The sequence below is a fragment of the Raphanus sativus genome, chromosome 4 (genome assembly GCF_000801105.2).
Source record: "Raphanus sativus cultivar WK10039 chromosome 4, ASM80110v3, whole genome shotgun sequence".
Taxonomy (NCBI): domain Eukaryota; kingdom Viridiplantae; phylum Streptophyta; class Magnoliopsida; order Brassicales; family Brassicaceae; genus Raphanus; species Raphanus sativus.
Genome location: NC_079514.1, coordinates 46,315,881 through 46,327,719, shown reverse-complemented (window position 1 = coordinate 46,327,719; position 11,839 = coordinate 46,315,881). Strand labels below are relative to the sequence as shown.

The window sequence follows — 11,839 nt, the reverse complement described above, 5'->3', positions numbered from 1 at the left end:
ACCATCTGCCATGCCATAGCGGACGACGAGACATGCTTAGAGAGGAACAAACCGACGACTAGGAGCCATCATCGGGTCCATCTCAAGCAACACAGAAACCCACCGAGTATCACTAGATCTGAAACGGGAGACAATAGATCTAAACCCACAGATAACTTTCACCAGCCACGAAAAATCCAAAGTTACAAAAAAAAAATATAGAAGCAAGGAATACAAAGGAGAGAATCAAATAAAGAGAACACGAAGGATCCGGCGGCCGCAAAATAACGAAGGTAGCGGCCGCCGGAAAGGAAGATCTTAGTAAGAGGAAACCCTAAACCCTAGTCAGTCAAGGATATGAAAAGGTTAGAGAATAAATGACGGTTGTTGCCTGACACTATGTACTAGGTTGTCCGCCCTTTTGTTATGCGTCCTTGGTATATGGATGATCTCTGAACTGTAACAACTTCTTTTGAGGAGCTTGATATCTTTTAAATAACTTGCAAAAACCGATAATTCTTCTGGTTCTGAAACTATTTTCACCAATTGAAAACAATCCATAGCAAAATAACATTAAATTGTCGTAGATTCTCCATGCACTCCATTGCCCATATGAGGGCCTCAATTTCCGTGCGTAACGAAGATTGACTAGCTCTAGTGTTCTTTGCTCCCATTAAATCATCAAAACCTTCTAAAATGCTATACCATCCCTGTCCAAAAATAATATCATGTGGTTTTCATTATCCATCCGTAAAACATCACTGGTCCGGTATAATCGGTAATCCTGCGTCGCCTGTTGGTGTGATCTGCGTCTGTCTCTGAACGATCGAATTCTGAGCTTCAGCCCAGAGTAAAGTACAAGGATTTAGATTGTGGTTATTCTACTTAATTGTTCATGTCATCTAGTTTGTTTTTTTCTTGTAAATATATTAAGAAATTATGTATAATTTATATATATATATAAGCTAAATTTAGGATGTAAAAAGAAAACTAATTTGTTGATCGTTATTGTTGCAAAAACGAATCAAACTTATAATCCTTTAAAATTTCATTGATTGGTCAGAGGATAAAAACAGAGTAATAGCCAACAACTAATAAATTTATACTAATATTTTGGTAAAGTACTGTTATAATCGACCAATAACCCTAATTTAAATTTTGTTACATATTTTTGAATTATTTTATTTGTCACTAATTTAGTTTTAACATAATATAATTAGTTTTAATGTACTAATAACATTAAAAATTATTTTAATAATAAAATATTTTGAAACATATTTTATTTTAAAGTAATTTTGTTTTTTTGTTTTCTAAAAGAAATTAAAAATAAATATTAATTATTAAATACTAAAATAACAATGAAAATTAAAAGTAATTAATTAATTAAATTCATTAATAGTATCAATATAGTTCTTTTTGTAGTTGACAAAAAAATTTTTTGTAATATTTAATGTGAGTACACATAAAACTAAAAATTATTTCTTAAATAATATTAAGCATAGTAAAAAAAATATTTTAAATCACTTACTTTTGTCAAAATTTGCTTTTGTCTATACACAAAACAACATTAACCTATTTGTTATTTTGGATATGAATGTGTTTATGTTTTATCTATTATATTTTGGATACATACCATAAGACATCGTGTCATTTTCATATGTCCAATATCTTTAAGATTGTTTTTATATATTTGCATATATAAATAATTAGTACTATTGTTTTCTGTAAAATTTATATTTTCAGTTTTGGTATTCATGTGCTATCTATTTTTTCTTTTTAAAAAAAGAAACCAATTTTGCATCTTTTATTATATGGAGATTTATTCTCATTTTTTTAATATCAAAGTTGATATTTTGGTTTTTAAAAGTTTCCATGTTATTAACATTTTTTTTTTGCCAACCGATGTTATTAACACAATATTACAAAATATACCGAATAGAAAATGTAAACAAAGAAAAAAAAATAAGAAAAAGGAGAGTTCAAGAAGAATCCTTGCTCCTTAAAACCCTCTCTCTCTCTAGTCCCTTCCTCTCGTTGCTCTTTTCAGATTCTCAGCTGCGACTAAACCTAAAAGAAAGCTCTCAGAACCCAAACCCCTCTCCCGATCTCCAGGTACGGTTCCGATCCTCTCCTACACCCTCCTCTTCTCTAATCCTTTAAGCTTCAGATTAGATCTTTTAGATCTGAATCTCGTTTTTTTTTCCGCATCTCACTTTACGGTATATTCCGAGCATCTCGGAATATTAATTAGGGTTTTAAAGGTTGAAACTTTAATGTGTGTTTAATTAGGGTTTTGAAAAAGACATAAAGCTTTGAGAAGAATGAGTGTGGTCGGGTTTGATTTCGGGAACGAGAACTGCCTCGTGGCCGTCGCGAGGCAAAGAGGGATCGATGTCGTCCTCAACGATGAGTCAAACCGCGAGACACCCGCCATTGTGTGCTTCGGCGAGAAGCAGCGTTTCATCGGAACAGCTGGAGCCGCCTCCACCATGATGAACCCTAAAAACTCAATCTCACAGATCAAGCGTCTGGTGGGTCGTCAGTTCTCGGACCCGGAGCTGCAGAGAGACATAAAGTCTTTCCCTTTCTCAGTCACCGAGGGACCGGACGGGTACCCTTTGATCCACGCCTCTTATCTTGGAGAGAAGAGGGCGTTTACTCCAACTCAGGTGATGGGGATGATGCTGTCTAACTTGAAAGAGATCGCTGAGAAGAATCTGAGTGCGGCTGTTGTGGACTGCTGTATTGGTATTCCTGTTTACTTTACTGACTTGCAGCGGAGAGCTGTTTTGGACGCGGCGACGATTGCTGGCTTGCACCCTTTGCATTTGATCCACGAGACGACGGCGACGGCTTTGGCTTATGGGATCTACAAGACTGATTTGCCGGAGAGCGAGCCGCTTAATGTTGCGTTTATTGATATTGGTCATGCGAGTATGCAGGTCTGCATCGCGGGGTTTAAGAAAGGACAGCTTAAGGTGTTGTCCCACGGGTTTGATCGGTCTCTGGGAGGAAGGGACTTTGATGAAGTTCTTTTCAACCATTTCGCTGGAAAGTTCAAGGAGGAGTACAAGATTGATGTGACTCAGAACGCTAAGGCTTCTCTCAGGCTAAGGGCGGCGTGTGAGAAGGTGAAGAAGGTTCTGAGCGCTAACCCCGTGGCGCCGTTGAATATTGAGTGTTTGATGGATGAGAAGGATGTTAGGGGTGTCATCAAGAGAGAGGAGTTTGAAGAGATCAGTGTACCTATCTTGGAGCGTGTCAAGAGGCCTCTGGAGAAGGCTCTCTCTGACGCGGGGCTCTCGATTGAAGATGTACATATGGTCGAGGTTGTTGGCTCTGGCTCTCGCGTCCCTGCTATTATCAAGATCTTGACGGAGTTTTTCGGTAAGGAGCCCAGGCGTACGATGAATGCTAGTGAGTGTGTGTCGAGGGGATGTGCCTTGCAGTGTGCCATTCTCAGCCCCACCTTCAAAGTCCGTGAGTTCCAGGTAATGGCTGTGTGCATATATGTGCTTTAAAACATGTGTGTTTTATCATACTCCAGATTATCTAACAAGTCAATTTTGATTAAGGTTCATGAGAGTTTCCCCTTCTCCATCTCGCTGGCGTGGAAAGGAGCAGCTGCTGATGCTCAAAATGGAGGAGCTGAGAATCAGCAGAGCACCATTGTTTTCCCCAAAGGGAACTCAATCCCTAGTGTCAAGGCTCTAACGTTTTACCGCTCTGGAACATTCTCTGTGGATGTGCAGTACAGTGATGTGACTGACTTGCAAGCACCTCCAAGAATCAGCACATACACGGTTTAATCTTTTGCCCAATGTCATGTGTATCCTTAAGACTGTAGCGTGCTTTGTTTCTTATTGGTGTTCTCCTTTTTTGCAGATTGGTCCCTTCCAGTCATCAAAAGGCGAGAGGGCAAAGCTTAAGGTGAAAGTGAGATTGAACCTTCACGGAATTGTCTCTGTTGAATCAGCAACTGTAAGTTTGTGTTGTTATACTAAAACTTTCAATGCAAACTTGAGATCGTTTAGTTTATGCTAATTGTTTTGTCTCTCCTTCATTTGCAGCTTTTGGAGGAGGAAGAAGTTGAAGTTCAGGTCACAGCAGAGCAGATGGACACTGACAAAGCTTCTGGTGAATCTGATGTTAACATGCAGGACGCCAAGGAAACCGGTGATGCAGCTGGTACTGACAATGGTGTTCCTGAGCCAGTGCAAATGGAAACTGATTCAAAGGTTAGTTTTCTCTACTGAGCTGACTGTCCTTGCTATTTTCTTTCACTAGTGAACTTGGTTTAATCAAATGGGTATGGTATGTGCAGGCTGAGGCTCCAAAGAAAAAGGTGAAGAAGACAAATGTACCTCTGTCAGAATTGGTATACGGTGCCTTGCAATCTGTGGAGGTCCAAAAGGCTGTGGAGAAAGAGTATGAGATGGCTCTCCAAGACAGAGTTATGGAGGAGACCAAGGACCGGAAGAATGCTGTTGAGTCATATGTTTATGATATGCGAAACAAAGTAAGTAAACCCCTTTCTTTATCTCTTTTAATGAATGCATTGTGAGTATGTATTTATAAGGGTTGGCTACCTTGTTTTTTCAGCTGAGTGACAAATACCATGAGTACATGACCGAGTCAGACAGAGAAGCATTCCTGGTAAGGCTGCAGGAAGTGGAGGACTGGTTGTATGAAGATGGAGAAGATGAGACTAAAGGTGTCTACGTTGCAAAGCTCGAGGAGCTCAAGAAGGTAATAATATATACATATGTTAGATTGGCTATTTTACTTGAAGAAAATAATGTTTTAACAGAGATTGGTGATTGGACTTTGATGTTAGGTGGGTGACCCGGTTGAATTGCGGTACAAGGAGTCACAGGAGAGAGGGACAGTCATTGGACAGCTTGGTCACTGTGTTAACAGCTACAGAGAGGCAGCGGTCTCTAATGATTCCAAGTTTGACCACATCGAACTAGAAGAGAAGCAAAAGGTATAATAATAACAAGAGCTCTAAGATTTTTCATGATTATTTTTTGCATATGCATGTTGAGATGTGTGTTTTAATCTCTTGTTGTTGTGCAATGCAAATGAAGGTATTGAACGAGTGTGTGGAAGCAGAAGCATGGATGAGGGAGAAGCAGCAGCAGCAGGAGGCTCTTCCCAAGTACGCAACACCAGCTTTCTTGTCAGCTGATGTTACTAGGAAGGCTGAGGCATTGGACAAGTAAGCAAAAAGCTTTCTTGTTTCTCTTATTAGTTAAAGTTGCATCGTACATGGTAGCCGTGTTGTTGTTTCTCTTGTGGTAGAAATTGCTCTCTAATAATGGTGTAAAAGTGACTGAACCATCTTTTGGAATTTGATTTGGCAGGTTCTGCAGGCCTATAATGACCAAACCAAAGCCGGTTGCTAAACCGGAAGCACCACCAGCCAAGGCGGCTGATGAGGAGAAGAGTGAGCCACAGCCAGAACCAGCCTCTGGTGAAGAACCTATGGAGACTGAGAAGCCCACCGAAGATAGTGCCTAAGAGATGATGGTGCTGCTGTGTATCGATTTTGTTTCTACTTTTTTTTCTTGGTTCTTGTTTTTCCCCAAAAGAATCTATATTCAAACTCTTTTCAGGAAGTATTGTATTTTCCTTATAAACTATTTATCGTGTGTGAGATGAGGATCTGTTCCTACTTGTTACATGTTTCTGGGCAGGTTTTTTAGCAAGAAATATGCATATTTGCAATTTGTACCAACAGATTTATTTTGAGACTAGTCTCTACATTACAAGGGATCTTCCAAAACAGACCTCTCAACAAGCAAGTGTCATACTCTTGACTTGGATCAATCCTTTAAAATGCTTGTAAGCACAAATTTTCTCTCAGCATATTGTGCAAATTGAATTACTTACACACATGAGAATATTGCTTATATTTGTTTTTTTATTTCTTCTTCTGTTAGGTTTCAGTTTCATCGGAGGGTTGCTAAAGGATGTGGATATGCAGAGATCGAGTCAGGTATTGTTACATCTGCTTTGTTTCATGTCTTCTTTTGGAACTCTCCAGTTTCTCCCACATTGAAATACTCAGTGGCAAACCAATTAGCTATGGTCCTCAAGCAACACTAAATGTATCATATCATGTTGTAATATGAAAATTTGAAACTTGTAATGTGTTATAAGTCTAATGTTTGTGTATAACCAGATAAAGACACCATGTCTGAGCTTAACTTAATACTAGAGTTCCTAATGTTGGAAATAATATGTGTTTGTGACTGAGATTATATGGTTTTGGCCCAAATTGAGCAAGTGAAAGCCCTTGACCGCATGCAACTTGAACTTCCTATGTCACCATTTGGACCACATTTTTCATATTGTACTTGCAGATTTATTGTGTGATACATTATCATATTTAAATTTATTATACTGCAACAAGTAAGAAATGTTTTAGTTGGTAGAGTTTTAATTATATTTAACATAAAATAAGAAAACAACAAAAACAAATCTGCTTGGTGGTGGTGACCTGGTGGGGGTTAGTTTGGCTCCTTCAGTCAAAACTCTATTAAAGTAATTTGAATGGTTACAAAAAGCATGATTCATTTGGTGAATGGTGGTGGGGGTTAATTTGTCTGCATCAGATGAAACTTTCTACTTTGGGAGGCTTACAGCTCCCAGTTAATGATTGGATTGAGTTAAAATCAGTTTTAGACAAATTGATCACAGCCTAAACAATTTTACTAAAATCCGAATTAAGCAGTTCAAGTCGGTTAAAATCAATCTAAATTAGTCTAATTCGTTCTTAAAATGGTGTAAATTAGTTAAATCAAGTAGCAATGTTAATGTAAATCCATTCTGATTACATATTTTTAAACTTTAAAAAGTAACTAATAGTTTGACAAAAAAAAAAAAAAAGTAACTAATATAAATATATAAATATATACTATATAATATAATAAATTAACAAATAATTTGTTAAGATTTAGATTCTAACTGAGGTTGTGATTGTTTAGAACTTTGACTGCCATGGCTTTAAAAATTAATGACTATACATAATTTGGCTGTGGTTTTTGACTTTTTGTGGCTGTGGCTTTAGAAAATTTTAAAAGTCACAACTTCTACCGTTCTCGAATTCTTCTACCAGAATTTTTGAGTCGTTATATAAACTAGCATAGATTCATACATTTACATAGGCCTAAAGAGTAGTAACAGTCTCCAAAGAGACTCAGAAACCCCAACACAAACTTCATATTCATAATACTTACAAACTCGTTTTATGAAGCAACCTAGTAACTACTACACTTTTCACGCAGTGGACAACACTTCAAGCTCTGCCCACCAAAGAGGTGAAAGTTTCGGAATAGCATCCTCCGTTGACAATCCCGAGATCTCTCGTAATCTCCCTGTCACTTCCTTCATTGTCGGTCTCTCTTTCGTGTCTTCCCTTACACACCTTTTGATCACTTCTCCTATGTTCTCAATCTTGTTGTCATCAAAACATTCCAGCGTCGGATCCACCATCTCCTCAAGAGTCTTGCCTCTCAAGAAATCAGCTAAACCGGTATCTACCGAGTCACCTTTTTTAACAACAGACTCTGGTAGCTTTCCGGTTATCAACTCGAATAGTAGTAAACCGAAGCTGTGTACATTGTCTTCTTTGGTTGTATTGGTGCTGGTTTCTCTCTCGGATGGGCCTTTTAGGTAACCAAAGTTGAAATCTGCTATTTTGACTGCGTAATCCTCTGTGAGGTGGAGTGTTGATGAGAGAAGATTGCTGTGGACTATAGGTGGCTTGAGGTCGTGCATATGGTCAAGGCAATACGCTACACCCATTGCTATTCTTAACCGCATTAACCAGTCCAAATGTTCTGATTCTTTGTCTGCAAAAGAAACATAGTTAAGGAAATAACACTAACTTATGTGAGAAAAAAAATCTTCTTCTTTTTTTTTGCTTACAGTGTAAATGTTCAAAGACTGATCCGTTTGATGCATATTCAAAGACCAAGATCCTAGTGAAAGGTTCATCTTCTTCACAGTAACCAAGAAGGTTGACAAAGTTCTTGTGGTTTATCTTGGATAACATTTCAATCTGAAATTATCAGAAACATAAAAAAATATAAGACAATGACAATTAAAAAAAACCATTTAGAAGGTGAACTAGTTGACGGTAGATAATACCTTTTTTCTGAACTGCATTTCTATGTTATTAGTCCATTCTTTGGCTGAAGCAGTAGCAACGGAAGCCACAGCTATCTCCACCCCACTTGATAGTGTCCCTTTGAACAATGTACCAATGGGACATGACCCAATGACATTACTGAACTCTTCACATGCAGCTTCTATCTCAGATCTTTTGAGTTTTGGGACACCTGATAGTTGATAAATCAGACAACATTAATATTCAAAACAAAACAAAACATAACGGTGAGTTAAAGAAAAAAAACATAGTTGAAAATTAAATTTACCAGTTATGAACACTTTCTGAAGTTGTCCACTAAGACCTGTACGCCAAGGATTCACAGACTTGCCAGCCTTACTTTTGAATAAGAAGACACCACTAGCTAAAAGAAGAAGGAGAACACCGCCTGTGCAGCCAACAACAATAGGAGCTATGCTGTTTGAAGAACTTCTTTTTAGAGTAGGAACATTTGAAAGGGTGGTCACAGAAGGAGATGGAGCAGAAGAAACATGCAGGGCAGGTGGACTTATTCGTGGTGGATGCATCGCTGAGGATCTACTTGTCTTACTTTTATGAGAAGGAACCACCGAAGATGACGGCGGTCTAACAGATGCCACAGGGCCGTGGTCCTTGTACGCGTTCAAATGCGTGTAGGGGTTACGGAAACGACCAAGTAATTTCCTGTGGAAACTAACAGCTCCCCTACAAAAAAGAAAAGACCAAGGTTACATTTGATTATAAATGTATCTTTTTTTTTTGTGATTGACTATTTTCTACAACTTTTAGTCAACTAAAATTTAATAAACACAATTAATGCTTTAGAATCGACAATTTATCATTATTTGACCAAACTAAAAATGCATAAAGTACAAAATGTATATTTTTAGAATGTAAATCATTTTGAAACGGAAATATTTTTAATTAATTTTGAAGGTGGAATAGGGTATATAAAATACAAACTAATTAAATTTTAGAGGTTGGGGCGAATGTCTCATCTAGCTACAAATCCTTAGATCTACCGTACCAACTACATTGATGTTGATACTCAACCAAAAAATAACATTTTCAACCATAAAGTAAAAAAGCAATCACAGAAGAAGCTGATACTTACAAATCTGCTGCATCTCTATCAGCCTGTAGATCTTTCGTCATCGATATACCTTCAGTTTCCAACGAGTCAAAGCTCAAAATCACCAGAAACACCATGATAGTACGCATTTGAAGCCTTAACCGTACGGGTTTCCAGTTCTTAATCATCGTGAAGACGACAACTGGAAATAGGATTAGAGCAACACCGAAGGAAGCTGATAAAATGGAAACTCGGATCTGAATCTGAATATCACAGATTATAAGATGAGAGAAAGACCTGAAAAAAGTAAGCTAGCTAGAAGACGAAGAGAGAGAGAGAGAGAGAGAGAGAGAGAGAGAGAGAGAGAGAGAGAGAGAGGGCTTTGAGTTTGAGTTCGCGTGGCTTTGTGAGAGCATCAACATGACTTTTCAACTTTGTCTTTTTTTATTTACAAAATTAAATTGTTTTTAAAGCGCGTGTCCCCTTGTTTTGGCCCATAATAAATTCTAATAAATTTAGGAAAGAAAAAGGACATAAAAATAATATTCAACGATAACAGTGAATAAGATCAACAATTTTCGCTGTAAAAAAAATAATGCGATTAATTTAGATTTGGGAAAAAAAAAATAAAACGTGTAGAATTGACTGGTACATTACTTTGTTATTATTTTAAAAATAAAGAAAATAACATGGAAAGAAAAGAGAAGAATCTATGGGACCTTTAAGATGCCAGAAGAGCAAAAAGGATTCAAAAGAAGGGGCCAAAGCCGTCACCGTCGATAAAGACTTCTGCCGTAACCTGTCGACATGTCTCGCTTTTATTTTGTGTGCTGTTGTTTAACTAGAATTATGGTGGGCTTTATGTGCCACATGGTTTTTTTGTATTGATGTTGGATGATTGATTGTGTTATGGTCTTGAGGATAAACAAAATTATTTGAAATTCCTTTTAAAACGTAACAATAGTACGTGGAGGAGTTTCTTGACTAATTCAACGTGGATGTTACTTTAATCGTTTTCATGCCAGCCTTCTTTGCCATGTGGGTGTATAGTCATGGATGTTGTGGGAGATGGGAATACCCCATTTTCCTTCTTCTTTTTTGTCAATTATTCTCTTTCATTTCTCCAATATTTTCATATTTTCTAACATACAAAATAGTGAATAGAAGTGTTACATAACTGTTATCAAAGCCGCCCACGTTTTGTGATATTTATCTAAGTAAAAGAAATTTAATATTTTTTGCCAACACAAGTATGAAGTATATATCTATAATTCTTATGGTTTTATCGCTTGCTGTTGTTTTCTTGGGGTTTGTATTAACACGAACCAATTGATGAATCGGTTTCTGGAAAAAAAAAGGTTCAGTTCGAAATGATAAAAACCAATATGCAATGTAGTTATGCATAGACACTCTTCCATGTTCATCAAATTAATATGCAATATAGATTGATGCATAGGTATTCATTCTACCATATTCATCAAATCATCAGTTTACTTATACAAAGGTAAAATGCTCAACCTTCACACCGTCCATATATATCTTGTAGTAATGTTTATCAAAATAAAATTTTTGTCCACGATCTATCGTGTGTAAACTTTGTTCCTATGATCAATTTCTTGTAATGTGTTAGTCGAAATTCAATTATTTACAAAAAAAAATTATTATTTGAGTAAACAAAGCAGAATTCTTGGCATTGGTAGCCAATATACATATATGAAGGATATATCAGGTAGATCCTTTGATAGTGTGTGTATCTATACTATTAAAGTAAAATACCTAATAGATTTTTGCCTTTAATTTTTGAATTATTTACAAAGACATGCCATTTTCTTTTCTGAAATATTTTTAAATCATAATCAACCAGTATATTTCCACCCAATCAAAACCAAAAAATTTTATTGCCCAATCACATTGCAGCACTATTTCCATTAATTAATTAAATACAATATCTTCCAATTTTATATGATTTGAGAACATCACTACTATAGAAACCTCCTAACTTAAAAGGAATATATTCCAAAGATTATACTAAAGGTTCTTATTGTAAGTTTTAATAATTTACTTTTTCGAAAAAAAAAGTTTTAACAGTATAGACAATGTTAAATTGGCCACGAATTATGTGTCAACGAGTTCCACTAAGTTTTTTCAATCAAGAAAAAAATTTGGAAACACAATTAAAAATTATAGCAACAATTTTTTACAACTCAAAAATTTTGTTGCCACAACTTTAAAATTGTATTAAAATATTAAAAGTAAAAACAAATTATCACAATATTTTCAATAATTGTAAGAGCTATACATTAATTAAATAATTTGTAATTAGTATTTTAATATTTAAATTTAATTAAAATATTCATTTATATAATAAAATAATGTAAATTGTATATATAGACATTTCAGTTTTGTTTCATTAAAAACATATCTTTACAAAATACACTTCAAATATATTTTAAAATTGTAAATTTAATTAAACTTCAAAATTAGTTGGTAGACATAATATTGATAATGGTTACAACCGATTTAATGTCCATATTTTAAAATTAGTTAATTCGATATATCTATAAACAATTTTGATCTTGTGTTCAAAATATTTTGAAAACAAGAATATGCTCCAACAGTTATAACAGACTGTA

At 35.9% G+C, this 11,839-nt stretch overlaps 2 protein-coding genes across 2 annotated transcripts; one reads left to right on the top strand and one right to left on the bottom strand.

The window, feature by feature from the left end:
* The first annotated feature begins 1,933 nt into the window (after nt 1-1,933).
* On the top strand, nt 1,934-5,719 carry LOC108854596 (heat shock 70 kDa protein 15). The gene is made up of 10 exons (XM_018628199.2): nt 1,934-2,091; nt 2,269-3,470; nt 3,555-3,782; nt 3,865-3,960; nt 4,050-4,217; nt 4,304-4,498; nt 4,582-4,728; nt 4,817-4,966; nt 5,070-5,200; nt 5,346-5,719. The coding sequence occupies exons 2-10, from the start codon at nt 2,301-2,303 to the stop codon at nt 5,500-5,502; spliced, it is 2,442 nt and encodes an 813-aa protein (XP_018483701.2). The 5' UTR covers nt 1,934-2,091; nt 2,269-2,300; the 3' UTR covers nt 5,503-5,719.
* Nucleotides 5,720-7,188: 1,469 nt separating this feature from the next.
* LOC108855635 (probable inactive receptor-like protein kinase At3g56050) lies at nt 7,189-9,570 on the bottom strand. Its single transcript, XM_018629501.2, has 5 exons — nt 9,249-9,570; nt 8,424-8,839; nt 8,137-8,327; nt 7,915-8,047; nt 7,189-7,838 (listed from the first exon to the last, which is right to left on the bottom strand). The coding sequence occupies exons 1-5, from the start codon at nt 9,392-9,394 to the stop codon at nt 7,264-7,266; spliced, it is 1,461 nt and encodes a 486-aa protein (XP_018485003.1). The 5' UTR covers nt 9,395-9,570; the 3' UTR covers nt 7,189-7,263.
* Nucleotides 9,571-11,839: the final 2,269 nt, after the last annotated feature.